Source organism: Melopsittacus undulatus, chromosome 1 (genome assembly GCF_012275295.1).
Source record: "Melopsittacus undulatus isolate bMelUnd1 chromosome 1, bMelUnd1.mat.Z, whole genome shotgun sequence".
NCBI classification, from domain to species: domain Eukaryota; kingdom Metazoa; phylum Chordata; class Aves; order Psittaciformes; family Psittaculidae; genus Melopsittacus; species Melopsittacus undulatus.
In genome coordinates this window covers 153,028,010-153,043,867 of record NC_047527.1, presented here as the reverse complement: position 1 = coordinate 153,043,867, position 15,858 = coordinate 153,028,010, and the positions used below count along the sequence as shown (strand labels likewise).

The 15,858-nt window shown below is 42.0% G+C and overlaps 1 protein-coding gene across 4 annotated transcripts in view; it reads right to left on the bottom strand.

Annotated features, from left to right (window-relative positions):
• The window catches only part of FBXL2 (F-box and leucine rich repeat protein 2), a 53,175-nt gene that overhangs the window by 32,676 nt on the left and 4,641 nt on the right, over nt 1-15,858 (bottom strand). For 2 of the 4 annotated variants that reach the window (XM_034062247.1, XM_034062237.1), the window contains exons 4-6: nt 13,785-13,949; nt 13,274-13,470; nt 120-181 (exon numbers count right to left, since the gene is read on the bottom strand). In XM_034062247.1, coding sequence (XP_033918138.1) covers nt 120-181; nt 13,274-13,288 — 77 coding nt within the window. In that variant the 5' untranslated portion in view covers nt 13,289-13,470; nt 13,785-13,949. Of the gene's footprint in view, nt 1-119; nt 182-12,302; nt 12,410-13,273; nt 13,471-13,784; nt 13,966-15,858 lie in introns of those variants that run through there. The other 2 variants (XM_031044352.2, XM_034062244.1) reach the window with 2 other exon arrangements.

Sequence of the window (15,858 nt, the reverse complement as noted above, 5' to 3'; positions counted from 1 at the left end):
ATGTTACTATTTATTTCAAGACAGATTTAAGAAAGAATAAACAGCACTTGATAGCCTGTAAGATACCTAAGCAATGCATGATCCTCATGTTTTTACCTCTTAACACACTATAAAGTTACCTTAACAGAAGTTCTTTGGGTAGTTTTTTGTTAATAAGGGCTTCATCATTATTTGAGAAAACCTAAAACAGAAAGAAAAATCATCACTTAGACCTACAAGACAAAAGCTTTTAGAGAGTCTTCTCACCTTCTACTTAGGTGCTTAATTCTTTTAACTTACTGTTCACATTTTCAACATGTCAGTTGGCAGTACTATACAATTATTTCAATATGCACAACAGGGCCACACTCACACATACACCTGGTATTCCCTGGTGCTAAGATGCAACCATGCTAAAAATTGTGAAGCAACTTGACAGTCATTAAACAAGCAACACAAAGACACGTTTTCATAGTATTCTAGGCAACAACAAAACTTCTAGAAATAGCTAGACACATACAAACACACACTAGTTAGTGTCCTAAAACTGTCTTATTACAGAAAACAGAAAGGGGACACTTCCCAGTTATTCAGGTCCCTTCCTTCATTGCCTGTAATGTAAATACTTCAGCCCAGGTATGTGAATGTGGGTAAAATATAATAATCTAAATTTAAATCATTTACAGGTATGACAGCAACTGCTACATAAGCAAGGGAAGCACCTCAAAAAAATGCTACCAGAAAAACTGAAAATACCTCTCACCCAGAATTTCCTAACAGATCTCCTAAGGAAAAGAAAGCGGAGAGATTGAAAGAAAATGCCAAAGGAAAAAGGAGGCAACACACAGGAAAATGTGTCTGCAAAAGACAAACAGGTTAGTCAACAGTTAAATAGACAAGCTACAGACAGGAGATACTGACAACTTACTGTAAATATACAGGTTTGAGACATTTTGGCATAGAAAAAATGGCAATAAACAAAGTGAATCAGAATCATATTTGCAATCAGTTTAAGGAATCACAGTACAGACTGGAGGAAGTCAAATTCACAATCACTTCCCCTGCAAAGAGAAGATCATTAGGTAGTCATTTACTGTTTACCTTACCTGAAACAAAAGCCAGGAGATCCAATATAGCCAAGAACTTCCTGAATGCTAAAAGGTAAGCTTGAAATAATCTTTCCCCTGTCCTCCACTAAAAATATGCTGTTCCTGACTCACTGTTATCCCTTGTCCATCCTACCATCCCACATTATCACTTAACTTGGCACCTATCTGCTTTGTTTCTTGGGAAAATAAGGAAAACAAAAAAAAACCCAAAACACACACACACACACAAAAAACCAAAAAAACCCCAAATCAAACAAACAAACCCAAACAAAACAAACAACAAAACCAAAGAAAAACAAAACCCAATTCTAGTTCCTTAAGGAGAAAACATACATGCCTTTAAGCAGTTCTACATGGCTGACTGCAGGTTGAGGTTCTGTTTTACATCCCATACCCATTGCTGCCAGCATGCTGACTTTATGCTGAAATACACTATGCACACCAACACTATTTTTAGAAGTGGTTGTCTGAACTTAGCAATTCATTGATTTATGAATTATCTGCATGCATGCCATTTTAGGATTATATGTTACTCATGCTTTTCATCTTACAGCCTGAAAACAGTATTATATATTGGGATAATTTTTTAGAAGAACAGTCAAAACATAGTCCTGTGTTTATTGCAGCACTCATTTAGAAAAAGAAGACATATATGCCATCCTCATAGAACTTAACATCACTAAAAAATGAAGTGAGGAAATACGTCTGTTAGAGAAGGAAGTTACCTCTGTGAAAGCACACTACATCTACAGTAAAAGCAACGAGTTAACTTAGATCTTAGTAATTCTGGCCCAGATTCTGCACATTTAGTATCAGAGAGCACTAAAAATCTTCTTCAAACTTAATTATTCTATAGTTACAGGTAATTCCTCTAAGGTTACATCACCTACCATGAACTTCCCACTTATGAGCCTAAGTATTTTTAAATAAAGCAAATTTGCAGACTGCTACTGGTTAACATGTGCCATCATTTTGCCAGTACAAAGTTTATCACCTTTTTTTTTCTTTACACTCTAGATTCTCAGGTGTATAATAACATGGATATAAGCTCACTGTATGAAGACAACACAGTTAGTAAATTTGTCACATTAAAAAAATAACCTCCCAGTTTTGCTTCCCCTTCCAGATTGTTACACACACCAACCACCGCTAGTCCTGGAACATAACTTGTTGGTACACCACAGTCAGCTTGCCATTACTAAAAGCACTACACATTCTTCTCTTCTGGTCTAACAGTTGGTGATAAAGCTCTCCTCTTTACACCAGTATTACTGATAGAATTGTGCATTTGTAGTTTTGTATCAAGTCTGGCAAAGAACTGCAGTATGTTCATAAAAGCACATTTTTCTCTACGAAGAAACATAGGAATATTCACCACAGTTTATTATGCTTATCTTAAACATTTGGAAATTCCTTCCAACTAGAATTTTAAGATCAAAACAAGGTTATACTAATGATTTTGGTGACAGTTTTTTTTTAATGATGCAATTTCAGTTATTATCCAGTCCTCTTTTGAAGAGGACTATTGTCTTTATAGATGAAACAGTTCTGTTGGCATTATGGCTCGGTTCCATGGAGATATTTATGTATCTAATTTCCATTGACACCAGAATCAATTAGGACCTTCAACCTGTCAACTTTACAAATCAAAAGTTATTAAAAACCAGACTCAGAAATAGACTTGCTTAGTAGTGTGCTAAAGCAAGTAAGTAGGGATAAATTTGGGGAAAAGGGAAAATTATGTCCAAGAGACCCAAAAGAACATCAGCAAAAAGAGAAGACACACACACTCAAAACAAGGCTGAATTATTTATCAGGAACAAAATGCAACATTGGGTCATTGTCACCAAAGGAGGCAGCAGTTTAGAATTAAATCCATATATTTATGGCTGACAGGGCAAACATCCTAGTTAGACTGTAAATATTGCCATGTCTAAAAAGCATAGTGCCTTGCAGGTTTTCACTGGCATGAACAGTATTTATTTACTGTTATTTATGTAGTGATAGGCATTGTAAGGACAAGGTGTTTTAAAGGAAAATACTGATGAAATAGAATTAAACTTTTATTCAGTTCCCCTGATTTTTATTACCAAACACAAACCACACAAGCTTGTTGCACATTTCTCTTCCTCAACAGAGACACCTGATTGCTGGCTGTGCAATCTCCCCTTCACCACACTACTGAAATCACCTCTCACTAGACAGCAGATCAGCTTTGCTATCCAGAGCAGCTCACAAGCACACTAAAGTTATGAGTAGTATCCTAAAAAGCTCTCTATTTAAATACAACAGAAAAATAGAGGATGAAGAACAGGGAAAACAATCATGCTTTACTACAAATTTTGTATTCTCTCACATGTGACACTATAGAGTGCTCTCTAAAGGTCAGAGAACTGCTGCTAGCTGATGCTTTCTCCAGAAATGTACAATTAAAGCACTGGACAGGCAGAATCATTTAACTCTATGCAAGCAGCAAAAGGTAAAGATATCCAGGCAACAAAAAGGAGTGTCAGACAAGCAAAGGGATGCACATTGCCAACAGCATAGAACAAAGTGATATCCAAGACACAACAGCTGGTGGCACAGGACTGGTGTTACATTAGAACTCATAGTAAAGCTTTCTGTATCAATAAAATTGTGATACACCAAAGTGAACCTTCAAAGGCAATCCCACCTCAAATCAAGCTTGCCTAGAGCAGAGACAAAATCACCAAGTCTTTTGTTTAAACAACAGCCACTATTTGCCCTCCAGGCTCTCACTCCCATGCTCAAGCTGCTCACTATGCTCCATCACAAGCTTTGACTTTATGCACTTTAAAATCCCAGCCATTCTGGTCTGTTTTGGTCACTAACCTCTTTTTCCCTTGGACACCCTCTACCAGAGCTCAGGGCATTATCTACAGTAGGCTCACAGCTTCCTCCTTCATGTCAGATAGATACCTACTGGGCTCTTTTACACTGGTCTTTCCTCGGGATGTTTTCCAGCACTGTGACAAACTGAAAGATGAAAGCAACTAGGACCTCACATGAAATACTTCTGTACTTACTGTGTTGGTTAACTTAAACAATTAAGGCCCACCTTTGGTGAACAAGATCAAATACCAGGCTGGACAGGATTTTGAGCAACCTGCTCTAGTGGAAGGTGTCCCTGCCCACAGCAGTGGCTTGGAACTGGAGGAGCTTTAAGGTTCCTTCCAACCCAAACCATTCTGTGATTCTATAAAATATACCCGTGAACATCTCTTTGTCTTCCAATAACGCCTTCCACTGACCTAGGGCTGCCTGTAAGAGCTATATTGCTTTTAAAGTTTCCCCAAAGTACATACTGTCCAATATATTAAAACCTGCCAGGCAGAAGCAGCTGGCCACACTGCCCACTTTGCTGCTTGGTTTTCTTCCAGAAGACCCATCATTCTTGTTTTGCCAGCACTGGTATTCATACCACATCATTCACATTTTACTGGAGGGAATCAGTCTGGCTTTGCAAGGTCCTGTTCTCACTGGGTGACTGATCAAGGTCATTTGTAACTTCAGAGCTGATGTCCATAGCTGCTCAACTCTATCTCGAGGCCTTTGGCTGTTCCAGCTCTTAACACGGAGCAGGAGGTGCTTGGAGGTTGCTCTGACTGCTGTCTTGAGCACGCAAGAGCATTCTCAGTTTAACTAACAGCTCACATCGCCCTTTTCTGTGATTTTTTCAGAAGGGCTGTCACCTACTGCCAGCAACATATTTGGAAATCACCAATCAAGCCCTTTCAATAGTATGACTTAAATACTGCAAGCAGCCAAGGTAGAAAGGCCTAACAGGTTAGCTTGACCTGTTAGCTGAGCTGGCCATTCCTTAGTGCAAGACTTAGCTTCATCTCCCATAAAGTTATCAATGAGACAGCAATCCTCTGAACTAGCCCCAGATATTAAGCATACTTTCACATACTACTGTCTTATCAGTGATGTTATTTAAGGTGCTGTGACGCAGATTCATATAAGCACTTAATTCATGTAAATTCTGATACAAACCAAAGAGATACATCTTGTTCTAACCACTAGCAGAGATGGCAAAACAAACCCAAACTGCATGGCAAAATAAACTACCTCTTATCTAATCTTTCATAGCTAGAGATTTGTTTCAGCTCCACACAGGGAATAAATAAATAGATAACAATAATCCCACAACTGCTGCTTAAACAGTAAGAAATATGGAAAAAGGTGTTAATTGTACCCCTGCATATTCTGTAAATACACATAAAGAGACAGCTGAAAAAGCAGGTTTGACAAAGTTTTACCCTCATCTTTTATTAGTCATATACTGACTGGTAAATCTTTTCTGCAGTTTCTTTCCTTTTCAAATATGTTTTTAATGACTATTCCCTTCTTCGGATATTTATCCATTATTCCCTTTTTAAGGTATGTGCTTCCAAATAAAAACAAAATGATGAAGCACTTAAATATTATTCCTAAAAACCAGAATAAAGCATTCAATTAACAGTCAAATCTACAAATCAGTTTAAAGCAGAAGATGGGAAAACCCACATCATCTACTTTATGGGCTTGGAGATCAAAAGACCTGTGGCAGAACATTAAAATGAGATAGATGAAGCAATTGTTGACTGTAGCCCATCACAAGGGTAGATTGCGCATCATGCAGATTCTGTGGTTTCTTTTTCTTGACCAGGCAAAGAACAAATAGCTCCTTAAGCATCAGATACTCAAATGCAATTTGCAAAAGCCTAAGCTCAAAACACCAGAGAAATATACTTTCCTTTGACCACTCACGTACCACTGAAATTGTAAGCAGAAATGCTAAGATGGCTTATAAGGCAACTTCTATTACAAAATTCACAGGTACTGTGTGCTCAAATTACAGTTTGTTTCATCATAAAATTACCTATTTGGTTTCATGCAGTCTTGAAGAAATATGCCATTAAATACACATTCTCAGACACTCAGAGCATGACAGGCTTCTGAAAAACTAGCCCGAGACAAAAGTCAGTGTCCCTTTCTTTTGGTGCAGCAATATGTGGTTAGGCATAGCCATTCAGTCTCGGCCATCCACAGATTCATCAGAGCCATTCACATCACAGATTCAGAGCCCTTAGGAGTACACCTTTCAAAACTCCTCTAAATCATCACTTCTGCATATAGCTGTTTTTACTGACATACATATGGCCAAGTTCTACTCACAGTCTCCAATAATACCACACAACTGACACACCAATAGCATAACAGTGGAGACCTGAAATCATCCCACAGTGTGTACATGGAGATTCTTCTGCAGCTCCATTTCCCCAGGAGTTTGCACCACTCTAATTTTGACTGCCACAGTTGTCCCTCCAGCTACACAACCCCAAATCCCGAAAGGCAATTCTTTTTCTTACTGTACTTAGCTAAAACTGTAAATGAAACTACAGCTTAAAGTCCTGACTGCATGGATAAAAGCTGAATCCCATCTCCTAAGCATGTGTGAAACAAGAAAATTGAGTGTTAGTATTTCCCCCCAATGTAACTGCTCTTCAAAAATATATCTGAGACCAGAAATTACCCTATAACATCTACAAATCAATTTCATAGCAGTGCTTGATCTGTATCATAAACACTATGCCAAAACTGATGGTTTCCTAGTACTGAGTGTGGGAAATCTTCATTACAAAGAGCAAACCTTTTCTGTGAGGCAATTTCCCCAGAGCATGAACCAGAAAAAAAAGATGACACAGAATCTGTGTTGCAGCTGCACAAGCCATATATGTAGCATATAATTAATAATAGCTTTCAGTTATAAAAGACAAAATTAGGTACCTCTTAATGATTACAAACAGCAATAATAACTGACTTCAAAGGAAACAGCATCACAGTAGCATTTCCAAAACCTCTTTTTCAAACTCTTCCAAGAAAGAGGTTGAAATTTAGAAAAGAAACTGGACACTCAATTGCTAGTATTTACCAAAGTTTCTGGTTCTTGAATTTCTGCATAAATAGAATAACCTTGATACTTCTGCTTAAGAACTACATTATACACCACTTTTTAGAACAACAAGCACATGCAGACATTTTGTCCCTTAATATTTAAATAGCTATTGTGTAACTTCAAGTCATGATATGGAAATGCCTTTTCTCTGTGAAGCTCTAACCTCGATTTCAACTTCTTAAGACAAACTTGACATACAGGTAGAGTTCCACATTTATGCAGATTTGATGTCTTGTCTCCTTATTGATTTAAATTTAAGGAACATACTGGTTAACCAGTTGAACAGCAATCAAATCCAACAAAAACAGTTTTACTATTTCCTTCTGCCTGAAGGAGAATATAGGAAAACACTGGGATAGAGAAAGAGAGTATACCATGAAGTATGGCCAATATTTTAAGGGTAGCAGCTTGATACCAAATTTAGAGTACTTTCTTGTGGTCTACAGAGCAGTAGCTTGTGCTTCCAAGCAGTCATAAATGTGCAAGTCCAGAAAAGGACACATTTCCAGTTCCAGTCCTCCTCTAGCAGGAGTGCAGTGGTTCCTCTAAGGTAAAGCTAACAACCCAAAGGGAATCACTCAAGAGATTGGCTAGAGTTGATTTTATCAGCTGAGGTGCCCTTTACTTTAAACAATGCAACTATTGTTGCATTTCCATTACTGCTCTGTACCCAACAGAAATTATTTTAGCCAGTTTAGGCACTGGTCATTTAAGTCAGCAAAAATTATTCTTCTTACAGATTCTGTTATTTCTTTTTCTTGGTCAGGTAAATAAATTCCTTCTTATGCATTAGACAGTCAAACACAATTTGCAAAAGCCTCAGTTCAAAACATGGGAGAAAGGTACTTTTGACCATTCAAGCAACTCTAAAACTCTACACAAGACATACTGAAATAGAAGGAAAGGCAGCTTCCACCACAACATCGTTCACAGGGAGTGTACTCAAATTAATTTCAATCTCATCACAAGAATAACCCACCTGGTTTCATGCAGTCTACAAATCAGGCCATAATATACACATAAGAGACATTCATAGCACAGTCAATTCTTTCAAAAAATCAGTCCGAGAAGTTTGATCTTTAGAAGCTACTAGAAAAAAAAACAAACCTTCAAACTAAAGAACAACTAGTTTAAACTTTGACAGACAAACACTTAATTTCTTGCTCCTGAAAAATAAACATGAAATTGACAGAGAAGATACAAGCATGCTGTGAATTTTAAGTTCATCCTTACACTCTTTCAATGCCTTAAGGTACCTTTTTCTGTTGTAATAGTGGATAAAGATTTTCTGCATTTTTAACAATGCAAACCTAAGTCATCATTTAGAATTTACTCTGTTTACAGTCTTCCCACTCGGAAGCTTTACTATTAGAATATCCCACCCCATGTTAAAAGTTCAAGTGGGAAAGCGGTTTTGTAAAAGCTCAGACAGTTGGACTCCAGGCCTATTGCATTCCAATCAAGTCACCCAAAATACATAGCTCAAGTGCGATCAGAAATTGTAACAGTCTTTGCATTGTGCTAAAACATAAAGAGGGAAAAAAACAAAACCAAAACAAAACCCAAAGAAATCAATACAGGATCATCTTCCTAAAAAGGTTATTAGAAAGAATACAAGTGAATGCTGTGGCTCATCTAACCTATCTCAAGGCTACTGCCTGAATTGCAAGGAAGAACTTCGGGTGTCACAACATCATCTGGTTTTGTCCTACTTAGCATATGCCATGTATGTGTATTTCTGATTCAGCAGAAACACTATCAGAACTATTACAGAAGTTGATAACATTTAATATTAAAATGGTGCAGTTATTCTGATTTCTTCATTGACAAAACAGCTGAAGTACTGTTCATGTGCAGTTTTCTGTTGGCATTCAGATCAATATGGTCACAGTGCCAGATCAGTACTATTTTTCTACACTAACCTAAAAATAGTTGCCATGCTCCAGTGAAAATATGACTTTCAAACTTTCCACATCTGCTAGCCTGATGTTAACCCTCACTTTAACTGAGATGACTGAATATTCCAGTTGTCAAAATAAACAAGCAATAAGCTGATTTGTAGGACCATTTGCATTCTCTGTACTTAAAGGGCTGGTGTTAACTGGCCAAAACTAATTCCTTCCTCACACTTCTTGAATTTTAAACTATGCAGCTATAAGGAATTAAGAAGGAAAGAGCCATCTAAACAGGACTAACTCTACAACAGAGCAATTAAAGTATAAGTATTCACTGAATTTAATCATCCTTTTCTTATCACCTGCAATGTGCAACTAAGGAGCTGCCCAGTATAAGAACCTGCACAGCAGTAAGGCTTATCCAGCATAATTTCTGCAATATTACCTGTGTCATTCCAACAACAATTCAGTGCTCTTTGCAGATTTTGTGTCTGCTGAATTCAGATTGCTACAGGTTTCTAATCAGGAATGCCAAAATAGATCACAAAGGAAAACTCCATACCTGGAGTTTGGTCAATGGAAAATATTTACTTATATTGTGAAACAGTTCATAAATATCTTGTTTGTTGTTTTCCAGTCCGCAACTGTCCTAAGTTTAGAACATGAGATAAATCCATTTTATTCAATTGACTTTTAAGGTACATTCTCTGATGTGCAGTAAGGCACGTGATGTAATACTAATGTGAAGAAGGACACATCATTAAGTAACATAATCACCAGTATTATACCATAAACAACCTCATTCACTGCTTACTCCTCCATGTAGCAACAAATCACATCTTAGAATTAAAGAGAAGGAGCACAAAGAAGCCTTTATGCAAGGAAGAAAAGTTACACCACCACAGGGATATATACCATAGAATCATAGAATCAATTAGACTGAAAAAGACCTTTAAGATCACCAAATCCAACCGTTACCCTAGGACTACCAAGTCCACTACCAAACCATGCCACTATGGGCAAACTGATCTCCCCTTATAGCTGCCCCTCATAACATCCACTCACAGCCATCTCTCACAGTGGCTCACACTTGTAAAGCTGTTGCCACTAGCCTCCATGGCCACCCTTCACACCCCCACGGCTGACCTTGCTCTCCCCTGATGGCGATCCCTCCTCTTCCCTCATGATCTCCCCTCATGGCGATCCCGCCCCTCCCCTCATGATCACCCCTCATGGCGTTCCCGCCTTTCCCCTCATGGCGATCCCTCCTCTCCCCTCACGATCTCCCCTCATGGCGATCCCTCCTTTCCCCTCATGATCTCCTCTCATGGCGTTCCCGCCTTTCCCCTCATGATCTCCCCTCATGGTGTTCCCGCCTTTCTCTTCATGACCTCCCCTCATGGCGATCCCTCCTTTCCCCTCATGGCGATCCCGCCCCTCCCCTCATGATCACCCCTCATGGCGTTCCCTCCTTTCCCCTCACGATCTCCCCTCATGGCGTTCCCGCCTTTCCCCTCATGATCTCCCCTCATGGCGTTCCCGCCTTTCCCCTCATGATCTCCCCTCATGGCGATCCCTCCTTTCCCCTCATGGCGTTCCCGCCTTTCCCCTCATGATCTTACCTCATGGCCATCTCTCCCTTCACGATCTCCCCTCATGGCCATGCCTCCTTTCCCCTCACGATCTTCCTTCATGGCTGCCCCTCCTCTCCTCTCACATTCTTCCCTCATGGCCACCCCTAATAGCCACACCTTCTTTCCCTCCCTTTGCAAGGCCGAGCGCTCCCTCCCTAGAACTTGCCACACGAAACCCACTACTGTTACACACACATAAATATACACAACATGATTTTCTGCCTAAAGAACCGTGCATTTCTTCATGGGTGAATGGCTAACAACTATGCCTTCTTCCTGTATCTATCACTGTAACTACCACTAGGAAGCATGAAACAGTTCAATTGTAACTGAAGGCAGGGATCATACCTGTGCTGTGTCTGTTCCTCCTCACTCCCCCTTACACACCGTGTCATCTCCTCACAACCATCATGACGCACCCCTCTCCCACCACTCACTGTGTACACATACTGTATCATATCCCCACCTATTATACCCACAGAGCAAACCTCTGCCAACCTCTTCCTCCTTTGCTGCACTCTCCCCATATGTATATGATACTATATCTCTACAGACACATGCAACAAACCTCAGGCCCACCACATGCCCCCCCAGATACATTATAAACACATCTGTGCATTAAAACATTACAGCTAGGCATACTTAAACATGGAAACAAGCGACACTCTATAGACACAAAATACCATCCCCTATGTCTGCTACATGCATATAAAAAGTACAGATAATCCTTGCCACACCCACAGCATACGTGCCTATAAAAACATCCCCATATTATGCCACACCCAATATTCACTATATATACACACAGAAGCACAAGCCCATACCAGACAGCAGTGTACAAACACAACTAGATACATAGAATGCCATGTCATTTCCCTGCAAGCAATGATAAATCTCTGCTACAATACAAACACAGACATATCCGAAGCCCAAATCATAGCAGATGCACACATACACAGAGACATGTTATATATTATGCTCATGACCTATTGTACATCTTTTATACATACACATCCCAGGCCACACCCTGGCTTACTGCACATGCATAATCATATAGCACAGCACCCCATGCACCCAGAGTGTGACACTGCCCTTCGCACCGACACACACGTTACCTTCCTCCCTACTCCATACGGGGGGACGAGGCACCTCTGTCACGCCCCAGCCGCTTTCCTCACCCATACACATTACCTCTCCCGTGCAACACAGCGGGACAGCACACCCTGCCACACCTGACCCGCTCTGCACACAGCCGGACTCCAACCATGGCTGCTCCGGCGCTACACGGGGAGGACACGCACCCGCCACACCTCACCACAAACACGCAGGCTGTGCCCGCCCTGCCTGTGCTTACAGCAGCCCCACCTGCTACAGACAGACAGACACACAGACACTCTCCACCGCTACAGCAGCGAACGACACAGCCCTCCCAGCACCACATCCGCACCGCCACTGCTCACGCAAACCCGTACCCTGCCTACCCCGCCCGCAAACGCAGACGTTCCGCCCGGCCGGGCCGCCTCCCTCCCTCCCTCCCCTCGGGCTGAGGGGCCCGCCTGCCGCCCGGCCCGGCGGCCGCTCTCCACGTCCCTGCCAGAACTCTCTCCCCGCGGCGGCGGCTCCACCCGCCCTCCCATCACCTGCCCGTCCCACCCGGACCCCAAGCGGCTGGGGGAGCCCCCCCAAAGGTGAAGGGAAGCTCCGGACCGGGCCCCAGGCTCACCATGGCAGAAGCTCCGCGGAGAAGCCGGTTGTCCTGGAGACGGGGAGCCCCGAAGAGGGCGCCAGGTGCAACGCCTGCGCGAGCGCGCCGCCGGAGCCGGGGCGGGATGAGGCCGCCGCCAGCACCACGTGACCGGTGCCGCCCCTCCGTGATTGGGCCGGGCTGCCCTAGCTCCGCCCCCCCGGCTGCGCGCCCCGCCCTCTCGCCTCAGGTGGCGCTGTGAGGGGAGGGGGGGGTGTCATGGCGGCCGCCAGGGAGGTGTTAAGAGTTATGGGGTTCGCAGTCTGTCAGCTCCGTTAGGGAGGCTGGCGCCTCCCTCTCCCGGTGTAGGGCATGGGCAGCCCTCGCCAGTTGGCTTTTGGGGTTTAGAGCAGGCTGTGTGCTCGCAGGTGAGGAGGGTCCGGTGCGGTCTGCAGGTGTTCTGGGTTTGTAAGGCAGCAGCCGCCCCCTGCTCCTCCGGTTTGCAGCCTGGCGTATTGGCTGCTGGGATGTATGTCACATGTATGGTAACGTGTTTAGTCCCGAGATACTGCCTTATAAACCGGAGGGGTTGCTGGGGCTGCTAGCCCCCTAAATTGCTATGGAAAACCCTACAAACGCTTGTCAGCAAAGGGCTCAAATGCATGCTGTCAGTATGAGCACGGCTTACTCCTGTGAACACCTCTGCCAGCGCCAAATACAATATTGTTAATAGCACATGTGCTCAGCAGTCACAATACCACATGCAAAAACAAGGAGATGGGAGAAAAAATTATCCCAGCACGTTCTGTTTTCTGTTGATTCAGTCCTTCAGCTTTCTAAGAAACACAAGTGGCCATTGCAGGGTAACTGGAGCTTGCTCTTTGGGACGGGCTGTGTTCATTCCTATGAGGAATGAAACATTCTGGTCTGATTAACAGTAAGAAAAACAGTTTCTTACTCAAGTGTCCTTTCTCAGAACCTGCATGGAAATAGTTGGTACATGCACATACCATTTGTTGGCACATCTCTGAAGCTACTGTGCTGTGCTCTCCAGGCTTCAGGGAATGACCCGGTTCGTACAGTTGGTCTGGTTTGTGTAGTAGGGAAGAAAGCCTCAGAAATGTGAAATATGTATAAGCAATTTGGCCATGTTCAGCTGAATTGCAGGATGCCCAGACCAGCAGCTTCAATATTCTATAGGCTCACACTTAGAAAAAGTAAAATAAGACATTTTTTAGTTCAATGCAAATGTCTAAGCAGGGTTATGAAGATGACAGATTTTACTAACCGTACAGTACAAAATAAAGGAATTTAGGGAGCTAGAATCAAGTTGCAGCAACCTGAAAATAAAACTGTTTTGCAAAAAGAAGGCACATTGCAAATAAAACCAATGTTTGATTAAGAGACATTCAGGATGATTAGTCCAATTGGGATCTGCTTGTGCAAGGGAGGCAAGACAGGAGGCAGATGCACACACTGACTTTTGTTGTGGTATCACTTGAAAATTTGGGAAAAGCTTACCCAAAACCCCTTCAGGTTGACTTGGATTTTGACAAATATAAGCCATTAGTTGTGGAAGTGAGATGTGTACAGAAGTGTATACATCCTGACCTGTCTTCTCCATTTCCTGTCTGTGGATGTCGCAGGATGTACATCCCAAGTGTTAATATATCCATGTTCAGTGTCCTGTTTTCAAGCAAAACAGAGCATTAGTTTGTGATGGAGAACTTATACATCCCAAAAATTCCCAGCTAGCTCTAAGTAGAGAGGAAGGGGTGAGCAAGTGGCTGTGTGGTACTCGGCTGCTGGCTGGGGTTAAACCACAGTGTGGTTGTAGGCAGGTAACTACTACACTGGATCTGAAGGACCTCATCTTTCCTTAAGTTAAATGGTTGTGACAGGAAAGTCCACATCTATTAATTACCATTATGAGTAACAAATGGTCAGTGATCTTGTTTCTAGGATGCTTTTTTGCTATGTTGTGCATGTTCACATTAGGGCATATGTAGATGATGTTTTAAATCTGACATGGCTTTTCATGCACTTCCCTCTAAGAACTAAAAGATCAAGACTTCCCAAGCTGCTTTATTTCCCCAAGGACAGCAGCAGGACATGTCAGCTTTGTGCCAGGATTTATACTTCTGTGTTTCTGTTGCCTTCTCAAAAGTTACTTGTATACTGCTAATCATGCACATACCATAGGTTGGGAATATCCTGCCCTATCCAGATAATTTGTGGGTGTCCAAATCATTGACCTGATGAAGTGACACAGTGCATCTGCAGCCACCTCATTCCTGGATGGTGAGAAGCACATAACTTGCTGTCAGACAGGGCAGCCACTCAGGAGGGATCCTGGCAACCTACAGATGGGAATCTCAGGATACTTGGCTAAGACAAACTCAAAGCCCTGCATCTGGGATCAGGACTTGCATCCTTGAGGAAGCTGGGTCCTGAGGCCATGAGGGGCTACATGCCCATATTTTGGTCACAGGTCATATCTGACTGAGCTATGCAGAGCTATGGCTATGTCCCAGGTGGTCTTAATGCATGGCAGCCTGGTGGTTGTCCATGTACAGTGGCTCTAACCATGCTGCCCTACATCAGGAATTCCAGACAAATATGGAAGTCTTCTGAACCAGACAGTGTTTTGAGCCAGAGAAAGATGATGTGTGTCAGCTTTGTGCTTAAGACATTCCCATAAACCCATTTTTCCTAGTTTTGAGAGGTGAAGGTTGGCCCTTCCATTATGTTTCTATCATTTCAAAACAATCTGAAGAGGTGCTTAAACTCAGTTCCATGTTGGTGAATCTCTGCAGCAGAGAATTACTTTATGTAAACAAAGAGCAAAGATTCAACCACATAAAGTCTGTGAACAGAGTCACTGAAACAATGGGTTGGCAATGCTTGGCAATTATTATCTATGTGTGAGGGTTTGATAAGCCATAGCACTAGTCCTGTAAGTACATACACAGGTGGTTATCCTCACCCACTGGCATAGCTCAGTAAGCACCAAATCAGAGAGCTGCTATAGGAATTCCTCCATACCCAGCTCCAGAATTCTCTATGTGTACTTTCTCAGAGCATGATTTCATTTGCCATGCAGAAGGATCTCTGCTCAGGTGCTTTTAATTTAATTCTAGTTTAAGTAAGTGTTGAAAGTTCTAGTTTAAGTAAGAAGTGTTGAAATTTTGGTTAGATTTACCCTTGTTTGGGAAAACTCATTTGGTAACAGTTTGGAGAGTTGACATGTTCCTGACAAGGACATAATACATATGTTCAACTGCTGTTGCATATATCTATCAACAGTACACAGATATAGACTAATTTTCCATGCAGCACAGACTTGTGGTAGCAGTTTGACCATGTATGGCTTCCCCGGTAGCTTAGTATATATTTGGCTTAGAGCTGTGCTCAAAAAACTAAAGGCAAAATTAGAGGAATAAAAAGTCATGGTAGAAAGATTTGTGTGGTTGCAAATAAAACTTCGGTTCACAAATGGAGTGGGGTTTATTGCATGTCCTAATCTTCTGTCTTACTGTTTAATACTTATTTGAACTTGTTCCCATTTGTTGCATTCACGTGAAAACAGATTAGC